The 21,838-nt window shown below is 41.0% G+C and overlaps 3 protein-coding genes across 3 annotated transcripts in view; 1 reads left to right on the top strand and 2 right to left on the bottom strand.

Moving 5' to 3' along the window:
* The first annotated feature begins 70 nt into the window (after positions 1-70).
* zc3h6 (zinc finger CCCH-type containing 6) lies at positions 71-9,549 on the top strand. The gene is made up of 12 exons (XM_085297183.1): positions 71-312; positions 2,139-2,358; positions 2,498-2,620; positions 2,705-2,933; positions 3,046-3,188; positions 3,275-3,403; positions 3,529-3,645; positions 3,741-3,848; positions 3,929-4,152; positions 4,241-4,656; positions 4,767-4,955; positions 6,687-9,549. The coding sequence occupies exons 1-12, from the start codon at positions 227-229 to the stop codon at positions 8,180-8,182; spliced, it is 3,480 nt and encodes a 1,159-aa protein (XP_085153309.1). The 5' UTR covers positions 71-226; the 3' UTR covers positions 8,183-9,549.
* Positions 9,505-17,870, bottom strand: LOC146561248 (uncharacterized). The gene is made up of 7 exons (XM_085297182.1): positions 17,677-17,870; positions 14,750-14,933; positions 10,762-14,043; positions 10,498-10,677; positions 10,241-10,413; positions 10,019-10,136; positions 9,505-9,895 (listed from the first exon to the last, which is right to left on the bottom strand). The coding sequence occupies exons 1-7, from the start codon at positions 17,868-17,870 to the stop codon at positions 9,710-9,712; spliced, it is 4,317 nt and encodes a 1,438-aa protein (XP_085153308.1). The 3' UTR covers positions 9,505-9,709.
* Positions 17,871-18,921: 1,051 nt separating this feature from the next.
* itga9 (integrin, alpha 9) overlaps positions 18,922-21,838 on the bottom strand; it is a 49,922-nt gene continuing 47,005 nt past the window's right edge. The window contains exon 28 of the mRNA XM_085297181.1: positions 18,922-21,666. Coding sequence (XP_085153307.1) covers positions 21,568-21,666 — 99 coding nt within the window. The 3' untranslated portion in view covers positions 18,922-21,567. The remainder of the gene's footprint in view (positions 21,667-21,838) is intronic.

Below are 21,838 nucleotides of genomic sequence, written 5' to 3'. Positions count from 1 at the left end.
CCGACGGGACATTAGCAAAGCGGGGTATCAAGCTGCGCTCACAGAGTTAAAACGTCATTGATATGAAAGAGGAGAGTGTCTGTTTACTGTCTCTGTCGAGACATGTAACACCGTGAGTCTTTTCCAGTCTGAAATCTTCCAGCATCTCTCACAAACCAACGTCTCCTTGAGTGACTGAATTAATTCACTCTTGTACCGGGGAAAAGGGAGGCAGATCCGTTCTCCAATGGCTTCTGTGAGCCTTGTTTCCAGTCCCCCAGCCCCTGTTCTTGACAAAAACATGACAGACTCTGAGCTTGCAGGGGATGAAAGGTCGAGTAATATTCTTGTGCAATTATTAATACGCTCATCTGTGCGTTTCAATTTCAGTGCTGTGGGTCTACATGCTTGTGTTACTGTTTTCTCTTTTAACCACGAATTGCGGGATATAGAGACATTTCACTTCTTTCCCCCCCTCTCTTAACATATTTTTTGCATGCCTCTTTGGTGCAGTTGAATGGCGCTGTTCACACAGCCTCGATTACACATCACCGTGTCGATGAGACTCATTCATGATCATTTCCATGCAACATAGAGACCTCATCATTCTGTTGTTGTAGCTCAGGGATTCATGGCTTCATTGTTGCCATCTGCAGGAGACTATGCAAATGACTATGATGTAAATGCCACGCCCATCCTCATACTGTACTCCCCCTACTGGGCAACTACCGGTATTGCTGAAGCAGGGTTCACGCAGAGTTGAGATGATGTGCTTCTGCAGGATGTAGGCCATACCTGTGTCCTTGTGATTTGCTTTGCATTATGTTCAAAAACAAGACAAACAATTTGGTTTTCTGTTAAAAATCTTTGATCAAGTAATTTCACAGATTTTTTTCACTGTAGAAAACCAAGTGAACCAGTTGCTCATGTGTTAGGTTGGAAAAAAACTTGATGGCTCAACTTCTAGCCTGGACTTTGAGCATCTGTTACAGTTTTTAATTCTTAAAATGGGCAGAAACATAATTTCCAGTGTGGGCTTCGGGTATGATTGAAGCACCTAGTGTTGTTTATCACTGGAAAATGCACTTTAATGTAAATATTTAACATTTACATAGTTGTATTAGGTCCTTATAAACTGCCTTCTAACACTGATGCTACTATTTTTCATCATTTGCTTTTGGTCCTCAGTTAGATGTGCTGTACAGGCAGTTACAACAATAGAAAAAGGTGATTTGAAATAAAATATTTAGCCTGGCAGATGTTTTTCATTGAGGATGATGGTGACCTGTAAAGATTGTCCCCCACCTTTTGCTCTGCGACAGCTGAGACAGGATCCAACAGCCCTGTGGCCCTAAGCTGGATAAACCGTTAAGAAAATGGGTGGTTAGATGGATGTTTCTTGTTAAACCTGAGGCCTGTTCTGCTTCAATTAACTCAAAAGCCAACTTTACATACACAATGTTAGCTTTGGATTAATTCAGACTGAGGAAGAGGCAGCTAGTATCTGTAAAAACTGACCTAGATTGCTTTATTGGATCTGTTTCATAATGTTTTTGTTCCACCCTCCCACCAGCACTGTATTTCTAAATCACCTGGAATTATTTACAATGAAAAGATTGCCAACTCTGAAACATTTGCCAGGATTTTGTTTCATATTAAAAATTGATTAGAATATTTAGTCTGTATTAGTATGCTTAATTTTAGTTGTAAATATGTGAATTACAGCAGATAAACATCAAATTTTTACATTTGGATGAGGTTGTATAAACTACTTTAGTGGTGCAACTAAATGTACTGTATTTACAAAAAGCCACATGTGTATGAAGTATAGCCTGGTCACGCTGAGTTATGAGTAATGCTCTGCAAACTAATAAGTGATCCTCTGATTGTAATGATAATCATCTGTTCCAACATAACATTTAATGCCTGATTTTTACATCAGGTGCCCTACATAACAAGACCCGCAGGGGAGTTGTGGCTCCTCCTGGGATCAAACCTGAGATCTTTTGGAAATTTGTAACAGAAAAAACAGCCGATTATTCCAAATCATTACTTTTTTGGTTTAACTATAGCTACAATTGATGTATTATTTGTAAACATTTAAAGTCTGTCCAAAATAGTGTCAATAGTGAGTATTTATATTGCTTTTATCTTTCCAGAGAGGATGGTGAACTGGAAGATGGAGAAATAGATGATGAAGGGATTGGAATTGAAGAGGACAACAAGGAGGCCGCGGAGGTGAATGAAGAGAAGGAGAAGGAAAAGGAGAAGGAGAAGATTAGAGAGAAAGAGGAAAAGGCTCACAGACACTCCAGGAAAAGATACAGAAAGACCCGAGAGAAGAGGAGGTCTAAAAGAAGGAGACGTGACAGACCGAAAGTAAGATGCTACTGTACAGCTTGTTGTTGCATTAAAATATCTCCTCCTGCTCTTGCAATTAGAGCATAAATGTGAACTAACCCATTTAAAATTAATGTTATGTTTCATTTTTCTTTATTTCTGTTTACCCTCACCTCAGCATCACTCCCCCTCAAGCAGCTCCAGCTCCGACAGCTACGACTCTGACTACGATCGACCGGAAAGGTCCAAAGGCAGAAAGGGCCTGGGATCTAATCGCGAGTCTGATGGCCAGTCCTCTCAGGTGAGTTCAGAACAGCTCGCAGTGTTTATATTCATGCAAACATTATTGTCTGACATAATTCACTCCCTCTGCTTTGACCACAAGCATTCAAAGGGAGGCAACTCACACAGGTCCCCACCGTACAAGAGCAGCGATTTCGACAAATACAGCGACTACAGCGACGACAAGTACGACTACGATGACGAGGAGGATGATTATGAAGACGACATGTCCGAGTATCAGCAGTCAAAAGATTCGTCGAGTCAGGGAAGGGGGCGGCACGCTAAAGACCAGATGAACAGAGGAAACATGAGGGGGATGAAGCAACAACAGTGTACGAATGCTTTTTAAATTATAAACACAACAATGTCATAGGCAGAGATGTATCGCAAACATCTTTAAGGGTGAAGAGAGTTTACTCATTTTTGTTAAAATGTAATTTCCAGACGGGCAGAGGGGAAGAGGCAGAGGGAGTGGACCGGGGAGAGGACGTGGGATGCTGAACAAGAACAAGAAGCTGAAGGGTAAACCCTGGGGAGGACGCGGACGAGGTCGAGGGGGAGAACAGGGGATGGAAGACATGGCGCAGGTATGTGAGCTGAATATTTCACTGTACTCTGCCATTGCTGGTTTAAATTGCACTGTGAATTAGCTGTTGCTAATTTTGTGTCACAGGAAGGAAAAAATTTGTCCGGTTTCCAGAAGAAGCGGCCAATAATGAGCAAGGAGTTTATCAATCAGCACACCGTTGAACATAACGGGAGGTACATCTGCAAGTATTTCCTGGAGGGTCGGTGCATCAAGGTACGGCAGCGTTAATGCCCTTTAATTTTTTTTTTATAACGTAAACCTGCTTTTAGTAAGGTAAATACTGTCCTAACTAACTTAAAAGATTAAAGAAAAAAACATTTTGTGATGTCTTCATACAGGGCGAGCAGTGCAAATTTGAACACGAGCTTGTTGTACCAGATAAGAAAAAGGAGCTTTGTAAGTTTTATCTTCAAGGATACTGCAGTAAAGGAGATAACTGCATTTACATGCACAATATCCTTCACTAATAGTTCTTAATTATATTCGTGTAATTGGATTGCATAAACTGCACCCTTTAATTATTTCTGTTCCTTAACCTGTGATTGCACATGAATACCCGTGCAAGTTCTTTCATACCGGAGCCAAATGCTATCAAGGAGACAACTGCAAATTCTCCCATGAAGCTTTGACTGACGTGACCAAGGAGCTGCTCGATAAGGTAAAACGAAATATAGTTGAAGCTCATCCTTAGTTCTGTCAGCGGTTATCTTATTTCTTCTTTCCCGTGTCTTTATTCAGATAATTAATACTGAAGAGGAGAATGCCAGGGAGGATGAGTTGGAGCTGGAGGATCTGAGAAAACAGGGTATTTCCCCACTTCCAAAGCCTCCTCCTGGGGTTGGGCTGCTGCCCACTCCTGGTCAGAGCAGTCCTACAGATAGCCAAGCAGGGAAGAAGATCCCCTCTCTTTTTGAAATCAAGGTTCAACCAACTGTAGACTTGGCACAAAAAATCGGTCTGAGGTAACTGGAGTAATCTGTAATCAAAACCAGGTCAGACTTTAAAATTTTTTTGATTTTCTCCTAAGCCTGAGTGCACTCTGTTTTTCAGTGGATCCAACTACCCTCAGAATCAAGGAGAATGCACAGGTGAGTTTACTGGAGGTTCAGAGGACACACAGAGCGGCAGCATGGTGCCTTCAGGCTCTTCTGCTCCTCCTGTTCCTCCCCCCGGATCACCCGTTCCCGTGGGTCACACCGCTGCACCACCGATGCCACAAAGCCCACCAGGGCAGCACCTGCCGCATGGATTTCCAATGCAGCCGCCGATCCCATCCAGTCAGCCGCCACCCTTCCATGGAAACCGACCTAATATCAACCCGCAGATGAATATACAGAGGCCTCCATTTCCCCCTATACCAGATCTAGAGATAGCACCAAATCTCTTCCCCTTTCCATCTGCGGGTCAGAACCCAGTAGACTTCCTTAGCAGCTTCCTCCGAAACCAGACCATTGGTCAACAAGGAGGTGAGTCATATAAGCATATAATTAATAAGCTGTTCTTATAGGTTAACTGCCTTTTACTTGTTACTGACTTTGCAAAACTTTGTGTCTTTGTTTTTTTTTCAATTTGGTAGACCCTAGTCTGGCTTTCATACAGAACCTCCAGCAACAGATTGGTGCAGAGTCACAGTTGCAGTCTTTACCACCAGCAGTACAGAAAGCCATCCTTTTACACCTGACACAGCAGCAGCAACAACAAGAGTCAAATCCACAAGGGAGTGAAGCACAGAGAGCAGATGGCCAGGATGAAAATGCAAGCAGAGGCAAGTGTCCATGGACAGCTTTATTGAGTTAATTAAGATTAAATGAAACCCAGGGAGCAAGATTGGAACAAAGTGACCTACACAACTCAGAATTATCTAAATAAGTGCTTATACACAGATAACACCAAAAAGACTCTCCTTTAAACTTTCTACCTCTACTGGTAGAAGCTAAAAAACAACATCCAGTTTTGGAGGACACTCCCTTTCTCATTGATAGGACGAGTGAACTCAATAAGGATGGTCTTTCTCCTGCAATATCTGTATTTGGTCCAAAATATCCCAATTTTCCTGCCCATAGCTTTCTTCAAAAAGCTGGATGCAATTATTATGCCGTTTATATGGAACTACAAAACACATAGAATAAAAAAGAACATCTTTGCAAACACGGATCCCTTGGAGGAGTTGCACTACCTAACTTTATGCATTATTACTGGGCATCAAATTTAAGAATAATTTCCCTCTTACTGGATGATACAGCGTTACTCCCCCATGGTCTGCAGATGGAGCGGGAGGACTGCCTTCCTTACTATGTTGGTGGAATATTACTTTCTCCTACTCCCTTGACAAGTGCATACTATAATTATAACCCAGTGATCCATACCATTTTGCGAATTTGGAAACAAATAATTAAGCACTTTAAACTGAAACCATTATCAATGAGTATGTCTGTTACAGCTAACCCCTCTTTCCTTCCATCATGTGCAGACGGTGCTTTCAACGTGTGGCATGAACTGGGAATTCGTAAATTAAAAGACTTGTATTCAAACGATACCTTCATGTCATTTCAACAATTAGGTAAAAGATAGATTTGGACTACCGCGCAGCCATTTTTTTAGAGATCTTCAACTACGAAATTATATCCGCACACATTTGCCGCAGTTTGAAAGCATGCCGTCTGACACCTTGGATAGATGCCTTAGTGATAGCTGGGGTTCGAACAGAGAATCTGATTGTTCTATAACTCACTACAGGAGATGAGTGTACCTTCAACTCATTCAATTAAAGAGGAGTGGGAAAAGGAATTTGGGATGTCCCTATCGGAAGATTTTTGGCAGGAAGTCTTACGCAACATAAATACGCTTTTTATTAATTCCCGTCGTTCCTTAATTCAGTATAAAATTGTACACAGGTTACATTACTCAAGGTAAAGACTTCACAAAATTTATCCAGACTGCTCTCCCCTCTGAAAAAAATGTATGACACATTAGTAGTTTTGCACTTTGTCCAAGGCTTCAGGGTTTTTGGTGTGACATTTTTACTTATCTATCTAATATTCTTAAAAACAAGATTGATCCAAATCCAACAGTAATTATCTTTGGGATCTCCAAAGAAACACAAAGCTTACAACATGCTCAAAAAAGGTTTATGTCATATGCGCTGATCATCGCAAAGAAACTGATCCTGCAGCTTTGGAAAGGCCTGTGTTAAAGATGTGGCTTGCAGAGCTTACAAATACACTTCACCTTGAAAAAATAAGATATACCATGAATGGCAATGTGAAAGATTTTGAACTAATTTGGCGTCCTTTACTTGCATATCTTGGGAAAATATAAGTTTTTGGCAGTCGGGGGGTCTTTTTGTTTTGTCTTGTTTTGTTTAGAGAAAAAGGGGGCACAAGTTCTATTAACTTGTAACAACTGTGATACTTGCTTCTAATAAAAGATATTTGAAACAGAAAAAAAAGACTCTCCTTTAAATCTGATTTATTTGTTTATTCATGTTTTTTTGCAGATGAAACTACAAACTGGTACTCGAGCGATGATGAGGATGGGAGCTGTGTTTCCTCCATTCTTAAATCTCTGAAGAGACAGAATGAGATGCAGCAGTCTCAGCCCAAGACCGCCCCGGTGGCTCCAGCACTGGGTGACCCCCGCCTCGTTAAGGAAAGGGCTCCACCCAGTGACCCACGTGTCAAGGCTGACCCTAGACAGCGACCCCCAGATATGAAAAAGGAGCCAGATGGCGCTTCGGATCCGCGGCTTTCCAGAGACCCCAGGAAAATGAGACCAGTGGAACCGAGCTCATATCGGCAGCAGAGCCATCCTGTTCATCAAAAGCCTCTTACAGGAGAGGAGGATGACGAAGGAGAGAGGGAACTCAGGGACAGGGCTGTTCTCATTCCTTTAGATGCCAGCCCAGGTGTGGTCCTGAGAGACCCTCGATGCCAGTTAAAGCAGTTTAGTCATATTCGTGTTGACATTCTGCTCCAGCGGCCTGCCTTTGCTCAGACAGTTGTGTGGACCCCTGAGGATCTCATCCCCTCCTTAGTGCCCAAACAGGAACACTCCATCAACCTGCCTCTTCCACCTCTAATTGCTGATGCTCAGATGAACCGAACAAGCCTGCCCGACCACCCCCCAGTCTCCAGCCCTCCGCTATCTGATCCCAGACTTGCAGCTGCACGTTTGAAGGAACGTATGAGCCGACTGCCCACTGGTTCTCTAGAGTCACGATCTTCTACAGAGAGACCTGTAGACCCACGCCAGCAAAAGTCTTTGGACCCCAGACTCAAACGTACAGCCAGTCTGGACTCCAAGCTGCTGGGTCCGAAAGAGCAGTCCTCTGGGGCAGGACTTTTGGACCCCAGGTTACAGAAGGCCAGTGCCAGTCCCTCTCCTCACGCTGCCCGAGCCAAGCCAGAGCCAGAGAAGCTTCCACCTTATGCTCCTCGACTGGCGTCCTCTGGTGGAGGGTTGGAGAGTCCCACTACGATCCTGGGAGGCATCAGCCTGTATGATCCTCGTTCCCAAACCGAGCAAGTTCAGAAGGAGCAGTTTGAGCCTCCTAAAAAGGCGGGGATTCTTAAACAGGCTGCTAAGAAAGACAGCACTCCAGCACCGTCTCTATCACCAACCCAACGAAGCGGCTCGTTCGAAGAGGCTAAAAGCACAGATGCTGCAGATCACACTCCAGCTTCCACTTCTCCCACTGTGCCTCCTGCCTCGCCTGTCAAACCCCCTGCTGTACATAATCTCCCCATCCAGGCTCTGGCTGGGCTAATCCGACCCCAGTACACTGACCCGAGGCAAGCTAAACAGGGAGGACAGGGCTCTACAGGAGCACAGGAAGAGGCAGAGGACAAGAAGGAGCAGGAAGAGGAGGCAGCTCCAGAGAAAGAACCGAAACAAGAAGATCCAGAGGAGGAGGAAGAGGAGGAGGCAGATGACAGGACACTTAAAGATGTGTTCAAGACTTTTGACCCCACCGCTTCCCCTTTCTGTCAGTAAACACTCAACTGTTGATTGCAACAGATATGTTTGTTGATGACACATTAATCTTTATTTAGCTTTACATAAATCTATTTATTTCTTTATATGATGCTGTAGAAAACCAAACACTACGCCACACATTTATCAGTAAGGAGATGATGCTGGATACAGACACAGAGTATAGTTCCCTGTAACTATGTCATATTAAAGCTCAGAGGCGTGTTTTGAATGTGTGTATGGTAAGGTTTCTATTGTGTCATTTTTACACACGTTCTAAACAATCAGAGGAAATAAAAAGATGTGAAAGTTTTACTAAAGCCTGACACAGGTGTTGTTAAGTCAGCTTGGGGCTCGTTCCATTGAACGACCTGATAGTCACTTTCCACGCAGAGAGATTATACAAAGTAATCAAAAACACAATAATTTCCTGGGGGGGGGATTTTTGTATTTACATATTTATTCACGGACACTTTCATATATTGAGATCTACTGTATATGTTGATGCCTGTCTTTATGATAAGGGATTTTTTTTAAACCATTTACATTTGTCATTTTTCAGTTGCTTATGCGTTCGGGTCAGATAATCAAAATTGAATATTTTCAATGTGAGTTTTCGATTACATTAGTCTAATTTTCCCTTTTCACACTTTTGAAACTCTACACCTAAGCTAGCTTGCAGAAGTCTTTGCACTAAAATAGACAACTTCCGTCTTTAGTGACTACATTGTTTTTTGGTTCAGGCGGTCTGAATCTTTTGAGGATGTTTTAACCTTTTCTAACAAACATCGCTGCTCCTCACATCTCTCGAAGAAGCTTGTAAGTAGCAGGGAAAATGTTACGTGTTTTCCAACACGCTGTCAGTCAGCATAAGAAATCGATAAAGTTTTCCAGTGTATTATACAGAAAAGTAGTACTATCTTAATAACACTGCAGTTGTATGTATATATGTTACAAATGTGACCTTGATGACTATTTTTACTGTTGAATTTTGTCGAATATGAACCTAAAAGAGGCTATAAATATACATGTGCTACAAAGACTGAAAGTTGTAGACGTAAGATGGAATATTGTTTGGTAATATTGGTTTGTTTAGGTCAGAGTTCTCCATCTGTAATTTGAGGTATTCCTGTTTGACTGAAACTAAGCTATTTCCTTTTTTTTTTTTTAAAGTTCTTTTCATGATTCACATTGTAAATGCTTATTTTGTATCATGTGTACAGTGTGTTTTGGGGTGTTTTTTTATGTCAGCGTGGGTCGGTATGGTGGTTATGGTTGTCATAATATTGTCTGATATTTTTACAACACATGCCAGTCGTTTCAGTGAGTTTGTTACAAATATCTGGAATAAAGACAGGAAACAGCACCAGTTTTATTTCAGAACCACACACCAGTGTTGCAATGTGTCATTTTAGTGTGCGTGCTGTGCTTCTTTTTTTTTAACCACCAGCTCTAATACAATTCATGCAGCTGATTTCTCGGAGCAGGACACACAGCTTATGCATGAAACATTATTTTCTTCCTTTTCAAAATACAGTTGTAGCTGTCTTATACATTAACCTGTGGGGCAAGACTTGGGGCTAAAGGGTGCGCCGACGTCTTCCTCAGTCCCAGCTCATCTGTATCTGGGTTAGAGGTCTGCTGGGCTCGATGGATCTCCAGGTTTCTCTTCCACTGGAAACACAAAGCTGTAGCCTCTGCACCATCCGAATTTGGCTCAGGCTGCTTCAGACCCTGAAATCAGAGTGCAAGTGTTCAGTTTTAAGGAAGCAATTCATAGGGCATAATAAAAAGATGCCACTGAATCATATATTTGTAGTCCAGAGTTGCTGCTTGTGCTTGTGGTGTTGGATTTACTTTAATGCATGCTGTTTCTGCAGCTCGAACCCCACGTAAGACTGTCTGGAGCAGATTTTGTGCATTCTTTACCAGGATCTCATCAGAAGATTTGCACCCAGGAGTCACAGCATTGACACTTTGCAGGCAGAAGAAAATACTCATATTACGTTTCTTTTTTTCCCCTTTCAACATTTCTTTTATTAGTTTTCGGTGTGTGATTTCTGCTTGAAATTTCCTGACCTGGAAATGATGCTGAGCTGATTTGTGATGGTGAGAATCTGCTCAACAATTAGCGAGAGTTCAACTGCACACTGCTTGTCGAGGCTGTGGTTGGCAATAACTCTGATAAACTGGGTAACTGACTGGCAGTTTGAGATCACATCTTTGGCTGCAGAAACAAAAGCCTCTTTATTCTAAAGAAAAAAGAAACAAGATTGTAGATTAGTTTGCCTGCAAATCTAGTTGACGGTTGTGGAGGGACCTTTAGTTGGCATTACCGCTATTGGGCCTTTCTTCTTCAGATACTGAGTCATGTAACATACTGTGTCGGCCATCTTCCTGGTCACCTGGACTATTCTGTTGTCCTTGGGATCCCAGCTGTTGCTTTCTTGCTTTAGAAAAAGGGAGGTGTAGGTCAGGGAAGAGACTTCTTGGCACAAGCCAGATGCAGCACTATCCTGCAGAGAAGAATTAGGACATGGTTTATCGCGACATGATGGATTTATTACACAATAAAATCTGATCAATTATGCGATACTTACATCCTTTTTAGTATTTCCAGGTCCATATTTGGCCCCAGATGCCATATTTATGTTACTTTTTGCAGCATCTACATTTTCTTTAATGCCTTTCTGGTTTGAATTTATTGTTGTGTCAGAGGTAAATTCCACTTCTTTGACTTTAGTTGGGATTTTAGCCAAAACTTTGCTAATATCCTCAGGTGCTCTCCCCTGTAGTCCAGCCTTTATGTACTCTTTAACCTCTTGGTGAATCCCTTCTTGCTTCCTGATCTCTTCCATCACGTAATGAGCTTTTGCTGACCAACAGCGTGTCTGCACATCCAGACTGAGTGTGTCACAAATGTAGTGAGTCTCTAGCATGAGCCTCGCCCTGCAGATTATATCTGAGATCTGAAAAGACAGGTGGTCATTAATGGACCTCAGATTGGAGCAAGTGCGTGGGTCATGGATGTAATTTAAGCTGTCCTCCACTCTTCTGGTAGCAGATTTTACATTTTCAATAAGCGTTTGTGCCGCATGTTCAAACCTTTGCTCTGCATCTTCTGCGTTGTTCTCTCTGAAGTGTTCAGCAGCGAAATGAGCAATTGTGAGAAGATTTTGAAATGTAGTATCATAGTCCTTATTCACTTTGCTTAAATGACCAAAAAGCACTCGAATTTTAATCAAAAGTTTTCTCTGGAAGAATTCCGATTTTGCAAGGTGCACCACGCCTGGCATTAAATCAAATTCTTCTGCAGCTTTAAGGTAGTCCTCAGTCAGGTTTTTCAGTTCATCCTGGTATCTGGTTAACTCCTTTGATTTATAAGCACTTCTGCAGTTTATGCTTGTGAGCCTGGTTGCCTCTTGGATTCGGAGCGAGTTCTCAGACAACACTGAGAGCTGTTTCTGAGGGTTCAAATGGTTCAGTGCAGTCGATGTTCCCAAAATCTTATCCAGAGAATTAAGCAAAATCTGAATGGAGAGACTCCAGAGGATACAAAGTGCCTCTAGCTGATCTGACTGTCCTTCATATGCGGAGGAAAACTCTATCAGTTGCCTTGTGTTGTTCTGTGCTTTGGTAAGCTTGCTGTGTAAAACCCTCAATGTTTCTTGACCATCACTTTGTGTGGTTAAATCTGAAGATGTCAAGAGTTGGACCACGTCAGCACATAAAGTCATTGCTTCATTGAGTTGCTGTGCAGAACTGGCTGGTATATTTGGTAGATTCCCTTGCAGCTCATTATAAACAGTGTGATACCAGGTCCCAGCTGCTGGCAGCAAAACCTTTCGAATGTTATTAATAAGGTCAGAAAACTGTGTGCTGTGCTTAAAGATGCTCTCCGTACTCATCGCTGAGCTCATCGCCGTCTCTTGAGCTGTCTGGACGAGCAGTGGAGTCAGGGATACCAGCTCGGCCCTAAAGATTTCCAAAGTCTGACAGTCAACTGCATCGACAATGACCAAGGCCTCCTTTGTAGCTTGGGCATAACAGTTTGACAGCTCAAGAACACTGGTGCAGGCCTGGTTGAGCAGTGTCACGTCTTTCCCTTTAGTCACAGTTACAACTTCATACCAGAGGGGTAAAAGGTCAAATTTGAGAGGCTTGAGAATTAGTTTAGGCTCATCTGAGACAGCTGGGAACGTTAAATCATCGCTGTCAACTTTATGGTCTGGTTCGGCTTTTATGGGTCCCTGATCTGTGTGCTTCTCCTCATGTTTGGTTTCTCTTTCCAAAACTTCAAAAAAAGGAATATCCGAGCCTCTTAACATATCGTCCACACTCAGTTCACAGCTGTCTTTGACTGGCAGACATGGCTGTGTGATTTCGAGCTGACGAGCCCCCTCTCGCAGCGGGCTCAGGAGATGCGGATGCTGTTGGCCATCCAATCCTGATCTAAGCACCTTAAAATGCTCAATGACGGTGGAAACGCTGTCATTAAATGTAGAATATGCCTCCACGTTCAGCGTGGATCCAATAAGCATGCTTCTGACTGACTCAGCTACTTTGGCTTGAGATGACTGAACCTGCTTCAGGAGGACCAAAAGGCCGTTCCTGTAGATGGGTTCGTCACTTCTATCCAAATGCCTCCTCACTGAGTGAATCGCCAGCTTCATGTGACCAATGAGGTTTGCTGCATGTTCATTAAACTGTTCATAGCTTTGTTCTCTGTATGCTGTGTCACATCCATGGCGATCACTCACCATCTCATTAACAGCTATACTGGTGAACTCCCTAATGTCCATCACATCACTGAAAGCATCCTGAAGCTGCTCAGTCTCCTCTTCCCATTTCTGACACACTTCACGAAGCTTCTGAGCAGTTTGCATTGAATTATCTGCCAGCTCCAGCGAAAGGGGAGCGATTCGAGCCCTGAGTCTCGAAAGGCATGCTCGGGAATTTTCCACATTCTCTAAACTCTTAGCATCGAGAGCCATAGCTGAGGTAAAATTGGCGACCTGGATTAGTCTGTCAGTGCAGGAAATTAAATCCTCAACTTCCGACTGAATAAAGTTCAGATCCAGCTTTGTAGAGGAATCTAAAAGCAAGATGTGTCCTAAAAGTTGCTCAGCTGTGGAGGAAGCCGCAAGAAGTGTGTCCATGACTTGATACAGAACTGTAATCATCAAAGTTTTGTCAAGCATTAGTATTTGCTGGAGCAGGAAAATGCAGGTCTTCTCAAAGCTCTGTGCAGAATCCTCAGAAGACTTTAAAATCCTTTTTATGTCAGACCAGAACTGCAGGATGTGACAACAGTGGAAAACCACTCTTTGCTGAAAGTCTCTGCGAGACATGTTTGCCAGGACCATGCAATGAAACACAAGATCTCTGACCAAGCAGTCAAAGCTGCTGTCTCGAATTGAGGCGGTGGAGGGACTAGTGAGCAGTTGTAATAGACTGTTACTTTTCCAGGTATAATACCCACAAGGCCCCAGTGGTCCTCCGTGGCAGTCACTCTGGAGGGTTGCTGTAATGTCACCAACAGTATTCTGAACTTTGTCCAGAATGTACCTCTTGGCTTCTCGGGCTTGCTCATTGGTAGGGTGTTTGATGGTTGTACACATGGCTGTGTGCAGCATGGAGATGCACCTCCTCAGGGTGTCCAAGGAATCGAGGAGTTGTTTGGTTTGTCTGGGATCCCGTAAGGAATTTGCTCTCTCCATTGTCAGTCTGTTAAAGGCAAGAAGAGCCTCAGAAAACATTTGGAAAGATTTAAGAAGAGACTTGATATCTGAGGAGGAGCCAACTTCAGAGAGACACTCCAAAACCTGATCAGCAGCAGATATAACTTTCCTTACAGCAGCATCATCATCCACCAACAGAACCTAGGAGCAGAAGGCACAAGTCACTGTGTTACTGCTGCTCTACAGCTTACTGTACCTGTTTAAGAAGTATGAAAATACGGTGTCAGACTGTCAGTAAATCAATAAGTTAAAAGATTTTGGCCATGATCGAAATATTTCAACAGCTTTGACAGAATACGACAAAATGTAAACACATCCATCAGTGAACTGTATGAACAGCTGCCCTTTGGATCGCCATGTAATTTGGTTTCTGAGCTTCCAAACTGTGATTCAGATTCAATGCTAAAATCGTTATAATGCTCGGAATTATATGTTGCTATGCCAGCTCAGACTTTGAAAGTGAAACAGAGGAGAAAGTTTCTACATTGTCATGAAATTACAGATAAAGTCAGTGAGTAGCTAACAGGAAAGAATTACTGTACTTAAAAATTAACGATGGAAAAAAATGTTCTTTACACAACAGCACCAGAAGGCTAAAGATGATGGCTGAGTTGCTGAGATTCTCCACATGTGAATTAAAAACAGACGGTGTGGGAGTCTTCTGTTGTTTTTAAATAATGTCAACATTTAAGAAACCTCTGAGAAAGTAAAAGCAGATGTAGCTGCCTAAGATGAATCTAATGAAACCTTTAAGTGCTTTAACCTTATTTGTTTTCTCTCTGCTTTAATTTGGGTATAATTTTTAGGACAGTTGCAGACAGCTTTTTCTTTTCTTTGTCTACTTTACCTTGACTATTCCGAGGAAAACGTTTTGTGTAGCAGTGACGAGCTCCTCTCTGTGTTCAGTTAAACTTGGCTGGATACTCAGTTTCTGAGCTGCCAGCAGGACATGCTGCCCACACACAGCGAATGACTCTAGCAGGGAGGACATCTCCATGTGAAAAACTTCATCCTCCGTCTCACGTATTTGCCTAGAAGTAAAGAGTCTGCTGTTCATCAGATAATATATACAAACACAATTCCAACCAAACTGGGATGCTGTATAAACAGTAAATAAAAACAAAAGGCAATTATTTACAGAGCTCACAAACTCACATTTATTCATAATAGAAGACATAAAAAATAAAATGTTTAAGCTGAGACATGTTATGAAGGAATATGAGATTAGAGCTGTTCATGAATTATTAAATAATAATGAAATAAAATATTCATTTAACAAAGTATTTATGAAATAATTGTTAACTCTTCACTAATAATTACACCTTACTAAATGATTTAATAGACAACAAAAGGTAAGCTAATAATTCTAAATGAATTATTAAGCCATCAATAAATACTTGAAATGGAAAAAGAATTTAATTAAAAGGAACAGTGGAAATGAGCCATCTGATTGGTTATCCGGTTGTTCAGTCTGACGTCACTAGCCGTGTCTGGGTCTAAACTCCGCTGCAGGTCCATATATCAAACGATCACTGTGGCATTACTGAGAGTTGAAAAACTGTCTAAAGTCTTTCATCTTTAATAAAATGATCAGCGTTCTGCTCTACCAGGTGTAACAATTGAGTTTAACATCCAGGCATCCATGAAAACGGAATTTATGACATTTAACGGAGTTAGAAGTTAGCAGGGAGTTAGCTCGCTAGCTTCTATCTAAATACAATATAGCATGTCCTGACTGCGGGGTTTTGGAAACAAATTAAAACATACAGCTCTGTTATCACTTCCAGCATAAATGAAGACAGAAAACTAAACAGCAGTGACGTTTGTAGGGTTACTGAAGTTGGGCTAGCTGGTATATAATGATGTGCTACGTGACCGCTAGCGACATAGCTATGTTAGCATAATATAAACAAGCTAACTTTTTTTTCCACTCGATAAAAGTTAACGTGAGTGTTCTCGGTGGTCAGAAACAAATGTAATCGCATGGCAGGATGCTGTAAAAGGACCAAACTTCAGCCAGGAGAACAACTGAGATAATCCATCCACAATACGAGGTTAGTCATTCATATACTGCTGCATGGGCTGGGCTGTAGTTACATCGTAAGGTTTTAAAAACTGAGCTTAAATAAATGATTAGCGGTAATAAAAGCCGAGGGAGGTCAACAGGGATCACTGACTGTTTTAGGAGCTTTTTGAGATCAAATAGAAGAAAATACATAACATTAAACATGTTAACAACACAAAAGCCATATTAAACGCAGACTACTTTAGACCCGGAAGTAGGATTCGTCGCGTCATCACTGAACAACCGGATAGAGAAGGGCTAGCCACCTGGATTTCTCTGTGTTTGGCCCAGTAGTATTGCTACTGCTAAGGAGAGCTTTAAAGGAAATCTTGGTGGTACACAAGGACATTTTAACTTGATCTTCACTTCCTTAAAATGTCTTAGATGATTAAATTAGGTATAAGAAGAATATGACGGGACCTTAAATGAAGCCCTAATCCTCCACTAGCCTCTTGAAGCTAACAACGCTAACACTAGCATCACTGCCCCACACTTTAACGCTAAAAACAAATCTGCTGCCTTCATTAAAAAAAAAAAAACATAACAAAATAAAACAAATAAATAAAACAAAAATGACTCAAGTTGTCCAATCTTGTGTCTAAAGTCTAAAGTTGCAGTGCTGTGTTTGTAGAATACCCAGTATGAAGATTAGACTGGAGCAGATCTTTGAAGTCCTCATGTGGATCGTTAACACCTCCACCCAGTTCAAAAAGCCATTAACAGCTGCTATTTTCTGAGGTCCCCTCCTCCCTCTAAGAGTCACCAGAGGAGCCTGTGTTTCACTACCAGCAGACCAACATATTTATTTTCATTTTAATTGTTTTGTAATCACGCTTTTAAAAAACGAGTTAACACAAAAGACATTACTTTGTTGTTAAATGGTTTCTTCTTTAATTATGAAAGTGTTTAAATCACATAGCACGGTGTTTGTTGGGGTTAATTTGTCCACATTATTAGTCTACAAGTTGCTGCCTCTGCTATATTATTTTTATCCAAAGTTGGGAAACCCAGCCACTCTAAATCTGGCATTTTTACAAGATGAATTTAAGTGCTCAAATTAACTAAAATACATTTTCCCTTTTAAATAAACAAAACATATGCCTATTTATGTCACCAGCCTGTTGCCAGTTTATCTAATTAACTGTAAAATGTCCCTTGAGTACAACTTATTTTTCCAGTTTTGTTGCCTTCATCCCAGTTTTTTGAGACATGTTGCATCCATAAAATTCAAAATGAGCTAATGTTTTTCCTGAAATTGTACTTTTTCTCAGTTCAAACATTTAATTTGTGTTCTATGTTCTATTGTGAATAATGCCTGAGATTTGCAAATCTCTGCATTCTCTTACATAAGTATTCTAACTCTTCCCCAATTTGGGTTGTATTACACATTTGAGTTTCATACAGATTAAATAATTAAATTTGATTTTCCTATATCCTCCTGAGAGCCAGCTTATTCATTTAGATCCTGTGTAATGGACATTTGTCTATATCTTGTGACTTATTTGAGCTACCCGTCTAAGTCCTGATGTCCCCAATAGAGGACATCCTGGCCTTTCCATTGATATCTTATGTGTTTGGGCGGCCTCTTTTAGCTCCAAAGATGCAGGAAATTACAAGAAAAGGTTAAACTGAAAGATACTTTTTTCCTCTCTGCAGGCTATTGCTTCATTTGAAGTATTATACATTATGATTTTCATAACAGTACATACCTGGAAGCCACTGCTGCCATGTTCTCAGTAGCTTTAGCCACAGTCTGAGCTGCCCCCTCCAGCTGGCTGAATTGTTCAGGTTCCTCTGCGCTGTCACACAGCAACACCAGGCGGCATATATGAATTGCAATTGGTGCAACCACCTGCTCAACTGCTACAGTCCTGATCAACCCATGATCGAACAACGAGGACATAGTTAAGAGACTGATTCTCTCTGGTCAAAAGAAAGTGAGTACCATAAATGTTGTTGTATTCCTGCTGTATTTAGCGTGGTAGCTTTTTTAATAATTGATTTGCTCACCACAGCAGCTTGTTCTTGACTTCAGTGTTTCATAGCAACTGGTGTCACCTGATCAACAGCACGCAGCTTCATCAAGCTTTAATGTATTGACTGATTAGTTGCCATATTCTTTGAGATAATGCTTTGTTTGTTGGGCAGGGATAGCTCAGTAGGTAAAGTGGTCGCCCCATGATCGGAAGGTCGGCGGTTCGAATCCACTTAATGGCTACCCTGAGGTACCCCTGAGCAAGGTACCGTCCCTACACACTGCTCCCCGGGCGCCTGCTTAGTGGGCTGCCCACTGCTTCACTGAGTGAATGGGTCAAATGCAGAGAAAAACAAGTAATTTCCCCATGGGGATCAATAAAGTATCCATTATTATTATTAGCAAACCTAAACCTAAATATACTATATGGTATTGAAGAGCCAGTATTGTTTATGGCTCTTCATCACAGGTGTGGTTGAACTTTTAAAGAGAGTTTTACAGTTTTCTGGCACATGGTCAGTGAAAGTATAGTAGCAAATTATTAGGATCTTCAAGAAGATATGGGAAAACTCTTAGCAAAATAGAAAGAGGACATTAGAACATTGAATATTGTACATAACATGTTGTTTCTGACCAGGGTTCCTTTAAAATGCATTCACGATATTTTTAGTGCTTAAGATATGAGCTAATTTGGATTTTTTTTATACTTTCAGGTTAAATGGTAGTCTTTTCTAAAACTCATGATATTACACCATCATACTGTATCAATACATTTGTATAAAAAGTCATCAGCACCCAACGAATCCACTGTAGCCCTTTAAAATAAAGATAAAGTTTTGTAGCCCAAAAGAACAAAAAATCAATGATATTTAATTCCCAATGACACAAGATCAAAATATAAATATATATTTGCCATTTTGGGGATTTTTAGCTGATCAGAATGGTCATTTTCTGTGGACTGGTTGTTATTTCAGCTCTAATAATCTAAGAACATCTACTTATAAATGTACTTAGTGTAAATGATCAGTGAAAAGTTTATTAAAATATATTTTTAACAGTATTTCCCCCCAAATAGCATTTTCTAAAAACCTGAACAAGCAGTTTTGTGTTTTTCCCCATTGTTGAATTTTGTTTGGTGCGACTGAAGAAAAGCTGCCAGCAGAGAGCACCATTCACCACAAATAAGCAGCAAACACTGGAGCCACGTTGATAACAAGAGACTTCATTCTAAAATTCATCAACAGATAAATATACAGCTGGAACATGATTTTAAACATCAAACGTACAGCACACTATAATGGAAATGATATTCAGTGACAGTAGTATACTCAGAACAAAACCCCAAATAACGATGCGATTAAAGGTGACAAACATAAAAACAAAGTATAATCATCACAGTTAAACTTTACCAAAAAAAAAAAGAAAAAAAAAGTCAAGTGTTGGTTTCTCTGCATTAATACATAGCAACAGTTTAACAGATGCAGAGGGAAGGCGTGGATGTGTACAGTATACGCTGTATTACCAGTGGAAGTAAATGGTGTCAGAAGATCTATACAGCACATTTTAGAGCGAAGCAATCATAGTGATCAATAAAGTGACGATAAAGTTTTAGTTCTTTGGCATTGCACGTTTAAATCTGACTGGTCTACTAAAGAAATTACCAAAAGGTACTTTATACTTATATACTGCATATCTATTTTAATGTAAATCTTGTCACCCAATGCTGATTGTTAAAGCTTTTGACTCTTAAATTGAATTTTTTTTGGAGCATAATTGAAGTTTTTGGTTTTTTTTTTAAAGATTACATGAATTTATCTGTTTGTTCAGCTAGATAGGGTTGCAAATGTGCAAAGTACAGACACACAAAACTTTGCAGTTAACATCAAAACAAAGTTCAAAAATGGGTAGGGTATGACCTATGAGTACTGAGCAACAGGTGCCAGAAGTAGGGGGACCAAGGCACCAGCGATTCCCATATTACCACATTTTAATTTTCTCACTGTTTATATATTTGTGGGGAGCTTTAATACTGAATTTGCTAATGTCTTATTTCAATCACAATTAAATCTAGTATTTAAAAGAACTGACAAGCCTGCAGGGGGGAAAAAAGTTTTAGCAGAGAGGAGCTGTGGGTTCATATGGTGGCGGATTTTTCAGGGCACTGACATCCCTCAACCCTGGCTTAAAAGTAACTTTTCCCAGGAGCCCCAAAGAGCTTGTATACTGTATGTGTAGTGATTGAGTGCAGCATATTCTCACCTATTTTTAGGGCATTACTCATACCACGACAGTCTTTCATCTGGCTGTGTAGAGCAACAGTATCTCATATTTCACACTATAATCCAATGGCTGATAACATAACAGTAAACTTAAAAATGGAATGCTCCGGTAAAGTCTGAGAAGGTTTTGGAAATAAATCGTGATCAGGTATTTCAGGAACAATAGTTAATCCTTTTCTGCTGTATTTCAGTGAGAATTTACAAGACATTCAGCTAAACTATGTTCACTTGAGCCTGGGAGGTTTGGCCGTCCATTATAAAAGTCTCCTTGCATACCTGAGCAGTTTTTGCTCCTACCAAAAGCAGCTTTACGTCAGATTTGCTTGACTATACATTCCACTTTCAAAACTCATGGTATTTTGAAACATTTTAAAGAATAAAGATTTAAGTTTAATCTATGAAATAATAGCTTTTGTATATTATCATCTACCAGCGAATCAGCTGAAAGCCAGACCAGAACAAAAGGAATGATCTTTTAACCATCTTTTGCATTTTAGGCATGGTTAACAATGGAAACATGAAAAAAGCGGTCATCATGAAGACAGAGAGAGCCCTCACAGTGTGTCACAAATGGAAACACTAGTGCATTGCGTTGGGACAGGGTGCGGGTACTGTAGCATAGAATTAGCTCTGGCTGATTAGAAATGTGAGGGGATGGGCAATCAGATGTGTAAAACAGATTTTCATCAGCCAGCAATAGTACAGAAAAGATACAATCTTTCACTCCCAGCATCTGGGATGAACTGAATATACAAATGATTCCAATCATGTACTCTACTGGACATATCTTTGGCACAAAAAGTAAATCTAAGGGGCCAAGGCATTCATTCTTATCAAACATCAGTGCTTTTAAGAAAACATACCGTAGATATAGTATGTTTATAATGGCATTCAAAACCCCAACTCTTTTCAAAGCTCACTTTTACACAATATGGCTTAAAGTATATGTATAAAAATAAATTTGCTATGTAACACAGCCCTGAGGGTTTTCTTGTCCACCAGTATTCATGCCGTCTCCACATCCCTGTACGGATGTGAGCCTCCATCAACAGCTCTGCTCTGCTGGCTGGGTGATACCTCCTTTGAGATTAGCTGAATTCCACAGCAAGTGTCCGCTGGCAAGCCACCTTGTCACCTCAGAAGCCTGTTTCCTGGACTCCCTCCCTCCTCCCCCCAAAAATATTAAGTCTCCAAAAAATATGGAGAATATTCTCCTCTTCCACATATGGAAGACTGAAGGGCCCAATGCCACAGGGGGCGGCTGGGCTGAGAGACCCTGTGCTATTGGATCTTTCGCAACCGAATCCCTAATCTCACTGGCTCCTCTGGGACTCCCGTTGTAAGTCTCAGTGGTCCTTATCCATCCAGTCCCAGCTTTCATCGCTGTCCTTTCTGTTCTTTTCAGCCTCAATGATCTCTCTGTAACGTCGACGGAAGAATCCCATCTGTCAAAGAGTGAGAGGAGTAAGAATTTAAGTTAATAAGCTGCATCTGTGGTTGTATCTGACTTGCAAAAGAAAATATTCATTTCAGTCAGCAATTACAGATCACATTCACTTTACATTGCTGCATAACATTTTCAGACACATACCAGAACTTTTTAGCATATACCTTTTC

This window comes from Mchenga conophoros, linkage group LG13 (assembly GCF_057382185.1).
Source record: "Mchenga conophoros isolate Kocher_MC1m ecotype Shallow Benthic linkage group LG13, M_conophoros_male_GT1.1, whole genome shotgun sequence".
In the NCBI taxonomy this organism is placed as follows: domain Eukaryota; kingdom Metazoa; phylum Chordata; class Actinopteri; order Cichliformes; family Cichlidae; genus Mchenga; species Mchenga conophoros.
This window is presented reverse-complemented; position numbering and strand designations above follow the sequence as displayed.

What these genes read in the sequence shown, in the direction of transcription:
- zc3h6 (XM_085297183.1), top strand. Translation starts at nt 227, where the DNA reads ATGGCTTCTGTGAGCCTTGTTTCCAGTCCCCCAGCCCCTGTTCTTGAC. An exon ending in GGGGATGAAGCAACAACAGT is followed by an intron (nt 2,934 to 3,045) that starts GTACGAATGCTT and finishes TGTAATTTCCAG; the next exon opens with ACGGGCAGAGGGGAAGAGGC. An exon ending in GACCATTGGTCAACAAGGAG is followed by an intron (nt 4,657 to 4,766) that starts GTGAGTCATATA and finishes TCAATTTGGTAG; the next exon opens with ACCCTAGTCTGGCTTTCATA.
- LOC146561248 (XM_085297182.1), bottom strand. Translation starts at nt 17,870, where the DNA reads ATGTCCTCGTTGTTCGATCATGGGTTGATCAGGACTGTAGCAGTTGAG. An exon ending in TTTTCCTCGGAATAGTCAAG is followed by an intron (nt 14,044 to 14,749) that starts GTAAAGTAGACA and finishes TTCTGCTCCTAG; the next exon opens with GTTCTGTTGGTGGATGATGA. An exon ending in CAGCTCAGCATCATTTCCAG is followed by an intron (nt 10,137 to 10,240) that starts GTCAGGAAATTT and finishes CTGCCTGCAAAG; the next exon opens with TGTCAATGCTGTGACTCCTG.